We start from the raw sequence: 19,630 nt of genomic DNA, 5'->3' as shown, positions 1-19,630 counted from the left end.
TGAAAAGAGCCTTTGAGGAAAAGCTGGGGAGCACAAACACGTTTCTCCTCCTTCCCCTGGAGGGAAAGCTCCCGCTCCACAGCAGGGTGCTGCACCCTACATGGAGGAGGACACCAGCTGGGGGGCTTGTCACAGCACCCTCGGTTGGGAATGGGAGCCTGGGGGTGAGCATGAGAAGTGGGATCCAGGGTTTCCAAGTGCAGGGAAGGGGGGATTCTGCCTTGCTGCTTACCCTGCTGTCGTAACGGGGCTGCCGAGAGCGGGTGAGAGGCTCGGGGGTGGTCGCCTCGCCCCCTCCCCGCCGCCCCCCGCCCGCCCGCTCCCGGCAGTGCCGCTCTCTCGCGGCAGAGGGCGCCCCGCTCCACGCTTGCGAGTGGCGGCGTGGGGCGGGGGGGGACAGGGCACAGGGGACAAGGGACAGGGGACAGGGGACAGGGGACAAGGGGCCGGTCCAAAAGCCCACAGCAAACCCCACTGCCTCCCGAAACAGGAGCCCTGCCACTGCCTCGCAGAGGATGAGGTGGTGTGCATTCCCGCACCCCTGCATCCCTGCTTCCCTGCATCCTTGCATCCCTGCCCTGTAGAGGGTGAGGTGGCTGGCAGCTTGCATCGTTGCTTCCCTGCATCCCTGCTCCATGAAGGACAAGGTAGTTTGCAGCTTGCGTCCCTGCCCTTGGCAGATCCTGCCCCTGCCACTCCAGCCTTCATATTTCCTAAGGATCCTCCAGAGCTGGATGAGGCTCAGAGTGGCACTTCAAGGATGTTCTGTGGAGGGAAAGAATAGCTGTGATGTCCACATGGATGAAGAGACACCAAGGGGAGATGATAGAAGGTTAAACTACTATCCCAAGTGTCAGGGAAAAGGTGAGGAGGGGTGACAGTTCTTGCTGCCTTCAACAGAAAAGCTATTGGGGCAGCAAATGAAGACTAAAGGTGGAGAAACAAAATGGGTGGTGTAGGTCACTCAGGGACTCCCTGAAGAACTCCCCACAGCAGGAAGAAAAATCCGTGGAAGTCTGTTAGATACAAAAGCTCAGACATCTCTGTGCTGACAGTGGTCAGAGATGAGAGGACCATGGTCTATCCTGTGGTTCCTGCTCCTGCAATGCTCCCTGCACATCTGAGAGACATCCAGGCTGGCAGCCATGGGGTAGTGATGGAGACAGACCTCTGGGCTGTCCTGCTTCCCTTCTTGCTCAGTCTGGAGCAAGAAAAATTACAATCTTCTTTTTTTTTTTTTTTTTTTTTTTTTTTTTTCCTTGGTTTGATGTTTGTTGGGTTTGTTTGTTTGTTTGGTTGGTTGGTTGGGTTTTGGTTTTTTTTTCGGTTCCTAAAAGAAAGCAGTTGCTCCTACCCAGGAATACCTGTCCCATCTGGCTTCTGAGTTGCTAATTTTCATTGCATGAGCAAAGGACCAAGAAATAGACCATAAAAATAACTGCCTACATCTGAACCTCTCTGGGAAGCTGGGATACACAAAGGAGGTGGATTTAGGGGAGGCCGGTGACATAGGATCTAGGCTATAAACCACCTCCTTCTGCTGCAGGGACAGAGGCTGTGTTCATGCAGAGGAATGATCGGTGCTGTAATTCAGATGCTCCTGCAATTGTAGAGTGTGTCAGCACTGGGAAATCCCCAAAGCTCATGGCCAGATTAAGAATTAGCTGCAGATTGTAGGGAGATGGATTGGCGTCATGGCATGGTACCCTCCAGCAGTCCCTCAGAGCTGCTCCTGTTGTTGTCTGATGCCATCGGTCCCTGCTGCCTATGGGAAAGAAATGCTGGGGAAGGAACCAAAACAAGTGGGTGAGGAACTGGCACTGTGCCCTCAGACTCTGTCCTGATCCTGATGGCCTGAGCCATGAGCTGATTACCAGCAGCTTGGTCTCTCCTCTAATGCCACAGCCTGGAGCCCATGCAGGGCTGCCTGGGGGGAGCTGGTACACCCAGCTGCCAGCTTTTATGGATGCAGTTGTTTCCAGCCTGGCTTTGCTGGCTCCACATTGTGTTTCTCACTTTCCCCAGCAATGAAGTGCATAGTGCAGGGAGAGAGAAAGCATCATGCTAAACCACCCTCACCTGAGTGCCCAGGCAGCCTGGCAAGCCTTTGGCTGGCAGCCTGAAGGCCAGGAGTTACCAGCATTGCTCTGGAATGAGAAAGGTCTCCTGGGGACAGCACTGGGGTGACAGAGGACACCATGGGAAAACCCACTTTGCAGAAGACAGTGCTTGGGAGGACAAGGACTGGTGTCACAGCGAGGGAGCAGCACACTCAAATGCAGATTGTGTGTCTCCCCAAACAAGAGCCCTCTCACCTCTGTGATCCTCTTCATCCTCCTGTTCCCCTACCAAGGCTGGGACACAGAAAATATTTGTTGTGTTTTTCCTTACACTACTGCTGGCAGAAATTTTTTCCATACAGGAAACTTTGCAAAAGTCCTTGGGGACACACTGGAGGGGGTAGGGAGGACTGTTAGACCCCAAAGCAGAAGGATCCCATAGAAGGACAAGCAGACCATCCCACATGTGGACTCTAGAGCCCCAGACTGCCATCTCTGTTTGCAGAAGACAATCCTCAGCCCTGGGCTGCTAGCCTTTCCTGACAAGCCAAGGCACACTGAGCCTAGCCAGGCTGGGATCTAAATCACGACAGCTTCCCGACTACCTGCGCACGAGGGAGGAGTGGAGGATGCTGCTTTGCTCCTCTCTGTTTTCCCCTGGTCTCCCTGAGATGCCAGGAGATGCTCTGGGCTTTTTTCTCTCCCTAGCCTTTATCCCCCGCTGACTGCCTGTAGCTCCAGGTGAGAGCCCATCACCTTGGCCTCTTGGCTGCAGGGCTATGAGGTTCCCACACGTCCCTTGCCATCTGAGCGATTTCTCCTGGAAATCACACCTTTTTCTTGTCCCTTTTCTTGCCCCACAGTCCAGCCAGGTGGGTGTTAAATACCACACACACTTCCTGCTCCCTGTGCCACAAGGTGCCCAGGGCGTCTTATCCAGCACTGAGACACCCTGGGGACCTCATGGATTTGGGACCCTCTGGGCACTCAGACAAATGGTGCCACAGGCACTTGGAGAAAAAGATTATACTTTATAGAAGGAGAATTAAAGTCTGGGGCTGAGAGCTAAAAACTAAACCGAGATGCTTAAATAGCCCAGGAGCTATAGGACATGCTGTGGTTTCTCTTGGAAGAAGGGATGTAGTTGTGAGGCCAGGTGGAATTTTGAAGTCGTCTGGTAAGTCTTTGTTGATGTTAACACACAGCAGAATGGTGAACAAACTACTGGAGAAATTATTCAGAGAAATTACACCAGGATGAAGACCATCCTGAAGGTCTGGCACATCTACTAGTTAAAGAAACAGAGAATGAAGGTTGCTGAAGCTGTAGGTAATAATCTGACATGAAAGGAACCACACAGGACAAAAAAATAATGTGACTTCAGACCTCGTTATGACAGATACAGATTAATTAATTGCTGGGCTGGAAGGCAGGGGTTGTCCTGATTGGTTGACCTGATTCTGCTTGGTCTGGGCAAAAAAAAAAAAAACAGCTGTTCTGGCTCATTTAAGTGTGATGCTCCATAGGGTTAATTTTTCCAAAGGTGAAAGTAGAAGAGGAATTCAGATTGGGAGGAATAATTTAGAAAAAATGTGAGAAAATATTGTGAGCTCTTCAGAAAGAGTTTTTCATATATGGCATGTCACAGTGCAAACAGAGAGGAAATGAGTCTGGCTACAAGCCCATTCTGATTCAGTGGCAAATTGGAAACCGAAGAGCTACATGTGACAAGTGGAAGGGAAGGAGGAATGACTAAAAATCAGTCAATAAAATGGAAATTCAAGATGTTGATTACAAATGCTAAAAACAAAACAAGCAAGAAAGTCCATACTGGGCCAGGGTGAGGACAACAGAAGAGCAATGCAGGTAGATGGAGAAGAAAATAAGTGACAGCAGAAGAAAAGAAGCAACAGCAGTGATGCAGTCTCCACCTAACATCATGAAGATGGTAAAACTGAAAGTGATACATAAAAGCTGATGTGCTCAGTAAGTAATTCCAGGAGGGGATATACTTGTATCAGATGAGATATCATGTAGACCACTGGAATCTTAGAGCTTAGAGATATTAGAACACATACTCACAAGCCCAGAAGAGTCCTTGGAGAGCTGGCAGAGGTGTCCTGCCCTACTAATCCTTATTTGCAAGAAGATCAGAGAAATGCTAATGTTTTGGCAGAATTTATAAAAAAGGCAAATGAGATCACTGGATAAATCAGACCTGTTAACCTGGAATCATGCAAAAGAGTGGAAGAGAATCTGAGCATTAACCAACACGGAGCTAACAGAATGTAAATAATGAATTGCCCAGTTTTTGTGGCAACAATGTTTGGGTTTGATGCATGAAGGTCACTATGTGACCACAACATTGTTCCCATGAACATTTTGACTGAGAACTCTGAGATACAATAGGATAAAGTATTTCCTGCAGGAGTTAGCTACAGGTGAGCCTCAGGAATAGATGACCTCTGTTGATACACAGGAATCTTCCCCACGCATCAGCGGATGCTCCTGAATCCTTCTCATGGCTGGTAATGCTGGCACATGGCGGAAGGATGGGTAGTGAGATAAGGACATCACAGTCCTGCTCAGTGGTTTGTTACTTTGGTGAACTCAACCCATTCAAATAAAACATCTTAGCAAGTCAAATGGAAGGAGGAAGGAGCAATCTGTGGACTTCAGTTATGAGGTGGGAGGATGGAAATGGTCAGAGCAAATAACTCAAGCAGAGCTCCTACTGTGATACAGGAGTGCAAGGAGTAGCACAGGTTTTGGATGTTTGAATGGAGAGTAATGACATAGGTGATGCAAGTCACGCCTATGATTTTCAGTTCAGTTCAGTTCAGTTTTGTTTTGTTTTGTTTTGTCTTGTCTTGTTTTGTTTTTAATGGAGATGAAACACGGGAGAAGAGGCAGAAAAGAATCACTGCAAGGAAGCCTGAGCATGGGAGAGAACGAGAGCACACATGCCTAGTCTGGTTATCTAAATGAAACAGAGACTAAGAGGTGTATGAGTGCTTTCCTAGGGCCACGGGAAAGCTAATTTCAGTTGTTGTAGACAGCACCAAACATTTACAGAGGAGAAACCGACAAGACAAACTTCTCAGCCTGCTGCTGACATGAGGGGTGCGTTCTATCAGAGTTAAACCTCCAGCCTTTTCTCATCGTGTTCCCAATCTCTCTGGCTTGGCAGAGGAAAGATCCACCACAGGTTTTGGAGACCTCACCCTGGGAAAAAAAACCCTCAGACACGCCCTTTGATCCCCTACAGCAATCCCAACAGTACATATTCATCTCAACCTACTCCAAGCAGGTATCCCACAGCACATACCTAGGATACCTAGCTCTGCCAGCTAACTTCACACTCCTATCAGTTCCGCATTAGTCGGAGCATTAGGGCCACTTTGCGTATCGTTATCGGTGCTTGATCTCACAAGTGTCTTAAGGAAGGTGATGTTCATACAGCCTGACTTTGTTAACATCTTATGAGAATAGGCAATGCTAAAATATCCTTATTGCTCCTTCTACGCCCATTTTAATCTAGCACCTTTACACATCGAGAGATTTGTCATTTTATTGCTCCATTAACAAAATTGTCCACTATTGTCTTCATCTGGGGTCCTTTGACCCTTTTCTTTATGCTGACAAAACCCTTAACTAGGAGTCAAAGTTTTTTTAAATTAAAACTCTCGGGAGCCTAATTACCTCTATTTCAATGCTAAATGCTTTCATATAGGCAACAAACCAAAGGCCAAATTCTAAAGCCAGGGTAAACTCACATGAGAAATTATCAGGCTTCCTCCACAAGAAGCATGATTAATCACCAGAACCAACCAGCTAATGAGAGACTCTATGGGTTTATCTTCAAATCAAGACTTGGTTCCCTGCTGCAAGAGGTGTTTGCTTTGGCATGCATTGAAGCAGTAAGTGGGCAAAACACAAGTGCCTGTGGTGTAAAGGAAGCCACATAGGAGGGGTGGCCATTTTTTCTGGTCTGATCCTCCCAAAAGCACTGCACTCCACATGCTTCACCAAGACCCGGAGGTGAGCAAATTGACTCCCTGATATCAGGGTTGGGGAGACAGCTCATCCAGCCTGCCCTCCTCTCTGCCTTCAAGGGATCCCTTGATATGTAGTGTAAAGCAGTGAAGGGCAGAGAGCCAAAGTGTGGCTAACCCCAGCCTAGAGTCACCAAAGGCCTGGGAGCCTCTCTGATACATAAATCTTTGACACGTGTCTGGAACTGTCACCAACCCAAAAGACCAAACAGAGCCTTCCTTGGAGGTCACAACTTGGAGAACTTGCTCCCAATCAAAATCCTAAACCCCAGCCTGAGGCTGATCATTGTGCTGAAGGGAAATCCCATTAGATTGGTGCTGTTCTGTGCTTTATGGCAGCTATGCCAGCATTGCGACCCAAGAGGTTGTCTTGAGATATCTTATAAACACAGAGAACCTTCTTTTCCTTGTAACTTGGTGGAATGTCACTAACCCTCTGAGATGGGTAAAAGGTGGGAGGATGAACTATGCACTGATGGTGGTTCTCCCTCCTGCCTGATGATAGCAGGCATCCCAGTAATGGATGGTGTCTTAGGGGTAAACTCCCATCTTCTGTTGTCACCTTGATGCATACCTCATAAAGCTTTGCTCCAGCTGGAAGCCTTCATCTTGCCCTTCTGGATATGGCCACATCTCTGGCATCTCCTCCATTTCCCACCACCATTTCTGGCTGCCTCAGCAGCACAGCCCTCTGGGCAGGAGGACTTTTGCTCTGAGGAAACAGCAGAGAACGCACAGCTTTGCTATATTTATCTCCAATGACCACGGCCAAGTATGTTGTATGCTTTCCATACAGCATCTCTGGGTTGGAGGTCACTGGTGATGAGGATGAATGCTTTGCCCTCAAGGCTGTTCTGGAAATGATTGTTGAATCTTTGAAATAGATGCAAGCCCTTGACTTCCTACAGGATATACTTTTGATATCTTTACAGAGGTAAGGATAAGCTCTCCTTGTCTTTGGGTGCTCCATGGTGTGAGGCTGTGGTAGAGCCTGAAAGCCAAAGTTAGGACTGTTATTTGTTCCTTTGACTCAAAACATTTGAGGGCAACCATAATGCCTCTTCTGGGACCTCTTCAGGACACAGTCCAAATGCTGCAACCAATTTCTCCAAGACGGACAGGCTGCTCCCAATCTCCCTGAACTGCCTCTGTTTCTGTGGTCATTCATTTCCCACTGCGCAGAGCAAGGGGCATTACTGGGAAACATGGGCAGATGTGGACTATCAAAACATGACTCCATGGACTTGCCACTCCCGGGGAGCATGTGGGAATGAAACCAAGGTCATAGCACTTTGGGGAAGGTCTCCCAGATCCCACTAGGATGCCAGGCAGGGGAACCTGGATGGGAGCAGGAATGCAAGGTGGGGGTGGGTCAGTCTGTAGTGCTTGGGAGCAGAGCTGCCCCATGTGCTTGGAGCTGCAGCCCCACACGCTTAATGAGCACCAAATGTGCATAAAGTGAACAGAGGGAAAGCCTTTGTCAGGCAACAGCAGCAACCAGAACTGCGGAAACAGTCAGAAAAGCCTTTCCCCTTAAAGTTTACTACTTTTACTACTAGCCTGGCCTGGAAGCCTTTATTGCTGCCGGCAAAGCCAGGACTTTGCTCTCGAGCCAGCCAATGGGAAGCATCAGAAAACCTGCATCCATGTCTATCAGCCTGGTGCACCTTTGTGTGCATTCCTCGGTGTGTGGGTGCCTGTCTGTGTGCGCATGCCAAGGGCTCTGAGCGTGGGTTTGGGTGGGGCGGGAGCTCACCTCGCCCTCCCGGGTGCTGCTGTGGGAGCCAGGCAGGGGGCAGCCAGAGGCTCCAGGCACGCTCCCGCTGCTGGGAGGCTCGGGGGGGAAGTTCAGCAGTTCTGCAAACAGAGGCCTCTCTCAGAAATGCCAACAGCCACTTCAGGGGCAGTTCTGCAGAGGAGTTCAGTACCCCTTTGCAGAGCTGGAAGGAAGCAAGTGGCTTCTGCAGGGAGCCTGTCACCTCGAGGCCTCCTCCAGGCTCTTTGTAGGGTCTGCCCCCACTGTGCCACACACCTGCCTGTGCAACTCAGAAACACTGCTGGAGTTTTTTGGAGAACGTGCACATGGATGCGGATCCTGCAGGTGCAGATAGGGCAGGGTTGGTGCTTGAGCTACCACTGGGCAAGGCCCGAGCAGAAACCATGCTCTCGGTTTCCACTGAGCCCCAGCCAGGATTGGGAGCTTCCAACAACAGGGAGGTGTGAAAGGTGCTGAGGCCATCTGGAAGGGACATGATCTTTGCTGGTGTGGGTAGCAAAGCCCCCCCAGCTCCGGAGAAGCTACCAGGAGCTATGGAAGCCAGAGTATTGTGACTGTCCTCCTCCATATTCTGGCTACCAGACCCCTGCCAGCAGCAGGGCAGGTGCCTGGTGACTCCTGGCTGAAGGGTCACTCCTGCAGCTTGAGACCTCAGTTAAGCCATGCATCCTGTGTTCTTGGTGGGAGACCTAAAGCTGGAGCATCCTGTGGTCTGCACCATCTGATGGGCACTTTTGCATCACCTGACTCCTGTCCTCAGGGTGCTTCTCCCAGGACTGACATCAACCTCCTTGTATCCATGGCAGGTGGAGGTACTTGACCACATTTCATCTGCTCGTCCAGGATGGCAAGAGAAAGATGAATCCTGGCACCCTCTGCTGCTCCTGGCCCTCCCACGGCCCACAGTGTCTGGGAGCTGTGGCAGGCATGCCTGCAGCACCATGCAGCGTTTCTGCAGGCGAGGAGGCCTTTGAGAGGCCAGGATAATGGCTAATAGTGCTGTTTTCCTCTGCTCTGCTTTCCTTCAAGTGAATTACCAGGGTCTTGCTGGGAATTATCCTGCCATTACCCAGCGCTCTGGGGAGCTGCCAGTGATTTACTTAACAGCAAACAACACAAAGAGCCGGACACGGCGGGAGCTACACAACCGAACAAGCTGGGGAACATGCAAGTGGAAGAAAAATGCTGGAACAGCAGCCAGGGCTGCCAGCCACAGATGGGCACCAAGGATGCCCCCAGGATCTGCCCTCAGTTTGCACGTGGAGGTGTTCACGCCAAGGGTAGATTTGGTCCATGGAAATATCAAAGGGTGGAGGCCCCATGGTTCTGTGCCCGACTGGCCAGGGGAAGCCCAGGGCTGTTGCACAGAGGAAAATCCAGTTCTCCCTGCTCCTGGAGAGGTATTGGACTCAGGGATGGTGGGAAGGCTGTGAGTGGGTTGGTAGCAGAGCCAGGACTGACCCCCTGCTCTACACCAAGACCCACCAGTGCCTGCATAAGGGGTGCAGCAGAGTCCTGATCTCTCCCTTTGCCTCTTTGCATCTTCCAGATTTTGTCCTTGTCACTCTTTATTATCCCATGGGTGAGCAGGGCCCTCAGACACCCACGGCCTGGCTCACCCCAGCCACACTGCTGCCTATGACAGCCCCAGGTCCAGCAGATCACCACAATGCCAGGCTGCCCCAGGCTGCACCCACCTTCCTCTAAGAACTGCCCTTTGCACACAACAGGGTCCAGACACCCGCACAGACACGTGTTTTCCTTATGTGTCCCCAGCATTTGTGCTGCACCCTCCCCACAGTCTCTCATGCTTGTCATGTGTCCCCTCTCCTCGCACAGGCTGCCCCTGCACAGCCTCCATGTGGCCCCCCAGGCTCCCCAAGCACCCACAAGAACCCCCTTGTCCTCCTGCCCCGTGCACAGCTCTGCACACACACACACACTCTCCTCTTGACACTTCACAGGCGCCGGGCGAAGGAGGGGCGAAGGAGGGGCTCCTCGAGTGCTAGAAAGTTGTTCCTACTCTGCGCTGGGAGAAACCACATTACTCACGAGTCCCTTTTTAGCGCAGCTATGTGTTTCCCCCTTCCATCTCCAGTCCATTAGCTACTATGGAAACAACATGTCATTGCCCGGAGGTGGAGTTCAGCCACAGCCAAAACAGCCGCGGATAAATTCCAGCACCCAAATTCACATCCTGGGGCAAAGCCTGTGCAGTTCAGCAGGGGAATGGGAACAGAGTCCTGGCTGTGCTAAAGGAGCAGACCTCAGTCAGGGCATGTTTGCTGTAGGATATGTGGGGTGCAGAAAGCACTGGTGGGGACCCCATTGACTGGTGGGGACCCCATTGTCCCAGCCAGAGTGGACACGGCATCTCTAGGGAGGGCCAGGATGATTTACACTTCCAGAGCCTGACCATGGGCGTGTGAGTGGAGATAAACAGCAGATCCACAGGGACTTGGCTGCCTCACGTCTGCTGCATCCTGCAGCACCCACTGCCCAGCCTGTGGCAGCTCTCAGCTGTGGATTTTGGGTGTCCAGCCTGAGTGCTTCATGCATCTCACCCAGGCCCCCATTGTGGGGCAGAAGAAGCTGGGGTCCCCATGGCACCAAGGTGGCCAAAGTGCTTGAGCTGAGGTGCAGGTGAGCAATGTCCTCCTCAAACTCTGTCCCCATCCCCTGAGTCACCTGGATACGGAGAGGGACTATCAGTGTCCCAAAGCCTGCCTGGCTCTGCATGGGAGATACATGCAAGGTGGGGCAGAAGCTGTAGGGACCCGAGAAAGTCACAGTTTAGTGGTGGCTGTTCCTTGTCATATCCCCTCGGGTCTCTGGGGAGGAGGAGGGCAGGCAGGGATGGTGGCATCTGCCTGGAGGTGGGTCCTGCCTGGAGGCTTTCATAGCAAGGAGTCCTGGCTCCAGTCTTCCCTGGCACATGGGAAATACGGGAGATACGAAGCAAAACCATTAGAAGGAATAATTTTCCTCAGTAGCAGCCAGCAGTCCATGACGGAGCTGTGACATCTAACACTGGTGCTGGCCAGTTGACTGCTGCTGTCTGTGGGCACCCTCCCAGCCTGGACTGTCCAGGAGCTGCCATGTCCCACTCTGGTGGCTTTGCTACCCTGCAGTGCTAGTGCCTGGGGACAGCAGTGCCACATAGGGTTGGCAGTAACTACCCCAGCACTTCCAACAGCTTACCCAGAGACACGCACCAGAGCCAGCTCTGGCCTAGCTTGGACACTCCCTTCCTTCCCCAGCTTCTTCAGGAGATAGAGCAGGAAAGCCTGTTAGTCCCCAGGGCAGCCTTGAAGTGATCCACTGGCTTTCGAGTTGGAGCAGTGACCTGTGTAAGTGCCTGCCTGGATCAGGGCCAGTGAGAGCAAACTCTGGCCATGAGGCTCCATCAGAGGAGGGAGGGAGAGACCAGAGGCAAGCAGAGATGCCTTTCCAAAGCAGGAAGAGGAATTGCTTGTTAGCAAGGCTTCTCTGCAAAGAGGTGAGCGCCATCTCTGAAAAACAACAGAACAAACATTGTGAGGAAGGAAAAAAAATAATGCTGGTTTCTAGAGCAGGGATTTTCAACCTGTTCTGCTTTGCTGATCTCCAAAAATATCCCACCAGAGATGCAAGTTCCTTTGTAGCAAACCCACACCACCTGGCAAGATACTTCCTGGCCTCAGTTACTCTTCCTTAAAAGCAGCCACAGAGCCATGGGGATCCCCCAGCCACAAAGGCTGCAGCTCCCAAGAGCACTGGAAACACAAACCAGGCTTGTTTACCCTCATGGGAGCCCCATGAAATGGATTGCAGCCCCAAAATCTCAGGGCACAGTGTTGGAAGAGCAATGTTTGTCCCACACCCACTAAGGAAGGAGCAGGAGGGCACCCAGTGAAGCTGGGAAAAGCTGAGATGCACCCTTGGGGAGCATGGGGACATTGTAGTTTCAAAGCCATGCTTCAGACGTGGTGTTTGGTATGGATTCTCTGGTGACTAATAGAAGACAGTGCATCTGCAGTGGCAGGTCTCTTGGGGTGGGTGCTAGTGAGTATCCCCCATCTGCTGAGCCACTTGTTTCCAGGACATTGCAAGAAGATCTAGAATCTCCCCCTCACGTCACCACCAAATTTGTTTAAAATTGGTCCCATGGGTTTGCAACAATTACAAAGGAATGAGCAGCAAAAATGGGAGAAAGGCTCCTTTTCTTTGGAAACCAATGTGCACAGTAGCTAAAATAAATGCTAAGGGATGCGGGAAGGTGTAAAGGAAAGAAGTAGGAAGGGAATAATCCTGCTAAAATGTCTCTTCTCTCCAAAATCCTACCTATCACAGGTGTCTCCACTGAAGTAGGATTCCTGACCATCCTTAACAAGATTGGTTGCGATGTCCCCAGTCCTTGTCTAGAATCTCAGAAATGCCACCCAAGAAAATCTCTTGGCAGGGATCTTCCCTGTGTTCCCATCCTGGGGCTAGGAGTGTGAACACAGACCCCATAAGCTCTGCAGCTGAGCTGAGTGACTCTGTGACCCCATGGGGATGGCATTTCCCCAAAATCCCCTTTGCTTTTAGCCACTGCTGTAAGGAGCATTCTTATATCTCCTAGACCAGACAAGCTCCCCTAAAGCCTGCACAGCCATGAGACAAGTTGGCCAAATAAACTGGTTGAAAATTAAAAAAAAAAAAAAGGAAAAAAGGCAGAGTCCGTTCTCTAATTTCCTTTTGTTGCACAAGCAGTGAGGGAGGCCGCACACCGGCAGAGCTGGACGGCTCCTTTGGCAGCGGCACAGATTTCGATCGGCTTGAAGCAATCATGAAAATGCAGCCTGAACTTCCAGTGACTCACCCAGAGAAGGGAAACTTCCTGGCTTGTGTGTTTGAGCATTTCTGGAAAAACTGCTATATTTGGCATGGAAAATAGGAAGGATTCCTCCAGTTGCTTGAAATGGGAGCAGCAGAAATGAGTCAATGGGCAGTTGAAGAACGTTGAACAAGGACGTTCTCTAAATTATTCATTGTGATTCTCCACATCGTGTATTTTCCCCACAACAGGCTCAACAGTGACAGCCCAGGATGGCCCAGGCTCTACCAGGAAGATCGTCAATTTATTGCTCTGACAGCCACTCCGGCACTGCGCGTTGGCTGTGTATTATTGACTTTGGACATTACGGGCTGCTCCCCATCTGTTTACCAACAAATACTGCTCCTAAAGGTATGGCATTGTGCTTATCGCTACATGTTGACCCAGCGTGAAAAATCTGCCAATTTATATTTTCATGACATCAGTAGCTAGAAATGCAGTTCTTGCCAGCTTCAAACACTCTCAAATGTTTCATCTAGTATGCTGGGGGAAAAAAATGAAGGAACTGCTCTTCTGTGAATTACTGAAGTTGGTGGAGGGGGGAGCTATTTTGAGGATTTCAAATGCATTCTTCTCTCCTTTTTTTTTTTTCCAATAGTTGTCCAAATGGTTATTCAAACAGCTTGTTCATTAAAATCCTGAGTTGGTAAATGAAAATTGTCATTTTCAGATCATATTGTTATTACCTAAAGGGGAAAAAAAGAGAATAAATTACAAACAAAAAAATCAACAACTTTTCATGAAAAATCCACTAAAAATGAGAGAGAGGGCAGCAAATATTTTCCATTGGGTGCAATGCCAACCGGCTCCTGGTTAGCGTATATTAAATTAAATATTCAATTTGGTCATGCACTTCTTTTTATTGGTGGATAAAATATCGACAAATACATCTAATGCAGAGAGATGCTTCATGCTGCAGCCTGGCAAATCCCATTGCAGCTCTTGATCATTGCTTCAGGTGGGAAAACCTGTTCCTCTTGCCACTGCAACCCTGCACGGCTGATGCCTGTGATCCATGGCTATTGCATGGGGAGTCCTTTCACCTTGTGACCCACTGATGTCCATCGTGGCTGGGCCAGCAGTGGGTCACCAGCACCTCTGCCATGATGCTGAGAGCAGGAAGCAGGAGGGGAACTGTTAGGCAGTGACCCTCTCCCAGACACTGAGGCTTTGCCACTGAGGGACCTCCAGAACAGGGAGTGGGACCACTGGATTTAACTTCTTCCAATTTCTCTGCTGAATTTACCCAGTTGCTTTTTGCCTGTAATTTTTTAAGCCATTTTCCATGCTCCCACAGCAAGGAGGCCACAGCTCAGCCATGGCAGGAGAGCTCTCCCTGCCATGAGAGTGGAGCTTGCTGCTATCTGATGGCCCCACATTCTTGTACAGGGAAGAACCAAGCACCCACCTTGATATGGCAGACTTCTTTCCTCTTCCCTGCTCAGCTCACTCTCTCCAAAGGTGTTGTTCAATGGGAACCACCCCAAGCAGGAGGGTTTCAGCCGGGAAGCAGCAGCCTCCTTCCCCTGGCTCCTCCCTGCTGGGCTGGAAGGTGGCCAGTCCCTCCACAGCTCCAGCAGCACGGGGGGCAAGCTGAGAAATGAGTGGAGGAGCACTCCAATCCCCAGCACCCCACATCTTCAGCCCACCAGGAGCCCCAGGCAGGAATGAGATATGTTGGCATGATATCAGAGAGAAGGGTCTTGTCCGGGGCTCTGCTTTGCCTCTCGAATGCTGCCCCTGGAGATTTGGTATCTGCTTGAGACTTCTGGTCCATCAATTATTTAATTCCCTCCAGCCATGTGGTCTCCAGCCCCGAGTGCTTGTCTCCTCTGAGCACACAGGCCTGCCTGTGGGGGGAAAGGGGTTGGGCAGGGGGATGCAGAGCTGGGGCTGGGCAAAGGATTCCCACCAGGAAGTGAAGCAGAGACACAGGGGATAGGTCCCACCAGCTGAAGTCTTGAGCTGAGCACTTGGGCCAGCACCTTCTTTCCCAGCCACCCACTGATTGGAGGGATGGGTTCTTCTTCTGATCCCTGGGGATGACCCTGAGGAAAGGACCTCCCTGCTCACTTTACCTACCTATAAAATAGGGCCAAGGATTTCATAAGTGGTGTGAGTTCCAGTGGCATCCCAAACGTGCGTGCAAGACAGTGTTTTGCAATAAGCAAGAGTGTGACTCTTGTCCCTGCTCGCAGGGGCTACACCACTAATGTGCCTTTAGTGGATCACGTAAGGCTGGTGGTCCCCGTTTGCTGCTGCTGCCCGTGCTGTCTCAAGCTAAAGCAGCACGGCACGGCATGGCACGGCACAGCACGGCACAGCAGGCGCTGCTGGGTAGGCAGGACAAGCTGCGACACGCGGGCAGGCAGGCGGCTGGAGCCGGGTAGGTGTGTCCCTGTTACCCAATAAATAACTCAAGCCCTAAAGCAGCCCATTGTAATTACAGGGGCCCCGCGCAGATTGAAAATGAAGAAGAAGGAGGGGAAAAAAGGAAATCAAGGTTCAGTTCTTCCCCAGGAGGTAGCGCTCCATGGGGAAAGCAATAGAAGGGAGCGGTGATTTATATCTCTCCAGAGGAATTCTCCTTTGCAGGGCCGCCCAAGGCGCCGCCAGGTTCAGCTGAGTTTCTCATCTGCATATGCATGAGCCAGTAATTAATTCTCTCTGATACTGATCCAGATTTGGGGTTGGTTTTGTGAGTGTGTGCGTGCGTGTTTTGTGTCTGTCTTCTCCCAGGTGTGTGAGGAGGAATGAGATGAAGTAGTGGTGGCTCTCCACAGTTGTCCTTGCAGGATGGTAGCCATTGACACTTCAGGGCCACCTTGGGGCAGACACGTGGCCCTGGCTGGGTGGGGACTCCTGTGGGGTGGCTCTGGGTGGTGTCCTGCTGGGGACAGCATGAGGAAGGGGGAGAAAGAGTAGGGCACAATCAGGGTCATGTGCCTGGGACTGGCTATACCATGGGGCAATCCCTGCCCAAACACACATCCAGCCTTGGGCACGTGCAGGAGGTGTTTTCCCTCCTCCAGCAGACTTTGCAAAGATACCGTGTTTGCAAAGTGCTGAGAAGAGGGAGGGAGGGAAGAGAATCTTGACTTGCCTCCTCCCTCCCACCTTCCTCTCTCCTTTTAAATCTCTTCCATGCATCATTTGAGCAGTGGGACGGAAGCCCTGAGGAGCGAAACCTTGTGTCTGGCCAAAGGCCCAGGCCTGGGGCGGGATGTGGGTGTGTAAATGCCATGCCATGGGCCCTTGCTCTGGGTCTGATCCACAGCTCATAGTCATAACCAGCCTTCAAACCAGGGGAAAACCAGAAAACATTAATGAGAGAGAAACAACTGTTTTTCAGCTTCACAGAGCCCACACCCTGGAACACAGGTCTCTTCCCCTAGCCCCAGGAGCATGTTGCCCCAGTGGCCTCCTCACCTTTCCCTTGAGAGAAAGGCAATAATCAGCTTTCCTGCCTTTAAACCTTGCCATGGGGCTCTGCCCGTCTCTCAGGGATGAGTTGAGGTTGTTCCAACACACAGGCAAGGAAAGACAGAGATGTGAGTACTGGTGCCTGGGTCATGGCATCAGCAGTGCTGGCTCTTGGCAGCCAGGAGGAGATGCTGGATCCACTCCTGATGTTGTGGGCTTCCTGGATCAGCCAGCATCCCAAACTGGAGGCTTCTCTGGTCCCCCTATCAGGTCCCCACTCTGCCTGTAGCCAGGAGCAGGATTAGCAGCAGTGCTGAGATATATTGCCCCCCTCCACATGGCCCTGGCTCCTGACAGCACCCATGTGCAGCAGAAAAGGGACTGCCTTAGCCCCACATCTCAGCCAGACAGGGCAGGGCTTCCCAGAGCCACAGAGAAGTCAGTGAGCATCAGGGGACCATAGTGTCATTGCCTGCTGGGGACAGAGGATCTGGAGAGGTCACACTCCCTTTCCCACACCCTCCAGTCACAGGGGATAACTCCTCCAGAATGCTGTCCTCACTCTGGAGCTCTATGCAGAGGTCCAAGGGCCGTGCCATGTCCTGCCTACCACATCCAGCTCCATCCAGTGGAGTGCAGAGGAGACAGACTCCCTACATCCATCTGAGGGATCCCTGCGATGTCTACAGCCTTGGAAGCAGCAGGCTGGGAACAGCTGGTGAGTCAGAGCCCTGTGTTGTAACGTGGGGGGCAGAGCGCGTGTTGGAGCAGGGATGGCTGTGAGCTGCAGTGTGGGGCCCGCCTGGGCCTTTTGCAATCCTCTGGGGAAAGGCGAAGTCAGTGTCTCCATCCCTTAATTAAAGTGTGCCACAGGGCCCCGCTCCTGCCTGTTTACGTGGTTCATGGGGATGGACAGAGGAGCAGCAGCCCGGGACACGAGGAGGAGGGCAGCCTCATCAGCCCTTCCCTGGGCTGGGGCAGCCGGTGCTCTCGAACGCAGTCTCTGGCTCCTGCAGCCAGGTCTCAGCCTTGGCCCCAAGGTCTCTCAAAGACACTTTTTGGAATCGTGAGCTTATTCCAGTTCTCTACACACCTCCCCTCCCTCCTGTGAGCGCACATGAAGCTCCTTCCCACCTCCCCATCACCCTCCACCCCCGCCATCCCCAGCACTGCTCCTCCAGAGAAAACCTGGCCCCTGCGTGCAACCCTTGCCCATCGAGGAACAGAAGGTGACACAGCCAGGATGTCATCTCTGCCGGCTTCACGTCCCGCATCACCAGCCTGACCTAGAAACACTACCACGTCTCGTGCGCCGGAGCCCGGGGATGCTGCAGGCTCATCCCTCTGTTTTTTCCAGAGCAGCTGAGTGACAGTCGCCCCTCCCTTGCCTCTCCGAAGAGCGTAATGAGAATTTCCTCCGAGGAGCAGCTTGCCGCGATGAAATAATCGCCCGAGCAGCATGATCTTCGCCAGGGATTAGAGAGGCTGCTACTTGCTGAGCTAGGGAAACGGCCGGTGAGGAGGGAAAAGTCCTACCTCCTCCTCTGGCACCTCGGCTCCTTTGCCAAAGCAATCGCCTGCCGCAGACGGAGCGAGGTCCCAGGCAGAGAGCTCAACCCTGGAAACTTCTGTCCCCGATGCTCGGGCACTTTTGCGAAGTCCCAGTCCACCCTCCTCCTTCTCCTCTGCTCCCTGAGGAGCCGCTCCCCAGCCCCGGCAGTCCGGAGGGGTGGAGAAGAGGTAAAGAAGCAGCTGCCTTTTACAGGCAACAGTTCCTGTTGTTTCTTTTTTGACTGCTGAGGCATAAAGTGCTGAGCTGAGCCTAGCCTGCTTCTCCCTGCCTTACGCTCACAGGCACTCGCCAGCCGGTTATCCCACTGCACAGAGGGACGGCAGCAAGGGCTATACATGGATTTCCGACGCGGAGTGGTTTAAGGCAGTTTTGCTTCCATTGCAGGCTTGGTTGTTTTTTTTAATCTCCAACCCTCCCACCACCAACCCCCCCCCCCCGCCCCCTGTCCTCTGTGAGATCCTGGTGTGACCATCCCTTGAGGATTCCTAAATTCCGAATTTTCTTCCTGAAATATCCCACATCTCATTTTCTTTTTTTAACTCTTCCTGAAACGTGGGAACCCCAAGCCCGAAGGAACATCCCTAGTTTGATCAGAAGGCATGCATGAAACACAAGTTATAACAGAAGTGATTTTTTTTGAGGGGTCTGGGCTTGGGTGGTTTTTTTTTTTCTTTCCTCTTTCGGACACATTTCGAGACTCGCCGGCCGCCAGCTCCTGGCTGGGCTGTGGCAGAGGGCGCTCCTGCCTCCAGCACTGAGAGCAACCTGCCCCAAACCCAGTGAGTCCTGTCTCCGGGAATAGCAGCTGCCCTTGTCTCGAACACTCCAAGCGAGAGGCGTAGCCAGCAGCAACCAGAAATCCCGGTTTCCACAGCCCTCTCCTTCCCCTGAGTGCATGGAGAAGCTCTCGCCCTGCTCCCGCCCAGTCCTGCCGTCAGGTCAGAGCGGGACATCCGACGTGAGAAATCCATCATCCCCAAAAGATCCCAATGTGAGAAATCCATCGTCCCAAAACGCCAGCAGTGCCCGACCTTCGTGAGCAGGGCACTGCTGTGTCGAGAGCGCCTGCGATCCAAAGTGAGAGTTGCTCGTGGGGTCGCAGCCCATGGGGCCGGGGGACGACCAGGGCAGGGGGTGGCTGGCCCTGGTACAAGGTCACTCCAAGGGTCAGCGGCTGCCGTGAGGTCTCGGCCGTGCCGCTGCTTCCCGCTCCCGCCGCAGCCCCGCGGCCCTGATCCTGATCCCCATCCCCACACCGCCATCTCCTCAGTGCTGCTCCCACGAAGGGCAGGACGCGGAGGCTGAGGAGAAAGACGCTGCATGGTGCGCCCAGGCACAGACCAGCCTGTTTGTTGTGCTACTGCGCTGAGTGGGAGGGACATTTTGTCCTGGAAACCGGGCCCTGTCTCTGTGTCCAGCCGCCGGGCGCGTGTGGGGATGGGGCAAGGGACGCCGGCGCCATGACGCCTCGTGCCGCGACGCCTGGTGCCAGGCGGTGTGGGGACTACCATGGCTTCTCCACAGCTCTCCTGAAGCCGTAAAGGGAACAACCCCGGGTCGGCGCGGCTCCTAGTAGCCGGGATCAGCGGCCACCGCCCGCGGCGGCCCCCACCCGGGCCCCCGGCCGACCGGCCTCAACTCCGCTCCACAGCTCCGCCCCGAGCCGCCTCCGGGTTTTCAAAACCACTTCGCCGTAGACAGATAGGCAGCTCAGCCAATAAGAAGCCGCAAAGCGTCAGTACAGCGTTCGCCTGCCGCTGCTGACCAATCCACATTGCTCGATGCCTATATCCCGCCCTCCGAGGACGAGGTCTGCCTCGGTTCGGCGGCCATGTTGAGTGTGGCAGCCCCCCCGTGCTCCGTCTGGAGGGGCGTTTTTCCCAC

The 19,630-nt window shown here is 52.6% G+C and overlaps 1 protein-coding gene across 1 annotated transcript in view; it reads right to left on the bottom strand.

Annotated features, from left to right (window-relative positions):
• LOC128792979 (uncharacterized) overlaps positions 1-18,853 on the bottom strand; it is a 31,686-nt gene extending 12,833 nt beyond the window's left edge. Inside the window, exon 1 of the mRNA XM_053951903.1 lies at positions 18,778-18,853. Within this exon, the coding sequence (XP_053807878.1) occupies positions 18,778-18,853 (76 nt within the window). The remainder of the gene's footprint in view (positions 1-18,777) is intronic.
• Positions 18,854-19,630: the final 777 nt, after the last annotated feature.

The sequence above is a fragment of the Vidua chalybeata genome, chromosome 10 (genome assembly GCF_026979565.1).
Source record: "Vidua chalybeata isolate OUT-0048 chromosome 10, bVidCha1 merged haplotype, whole genome shotgun sequence".
NCBI classification, from domain to species: Eukaryota; Metazoa; Chordata; class Aves; order Passeriformes; family Viduidae; genus Vidua; species Vidua chalybeata.
This window is presented reverse-complemented; position numbering and strand designations above follow the sequence as displayed.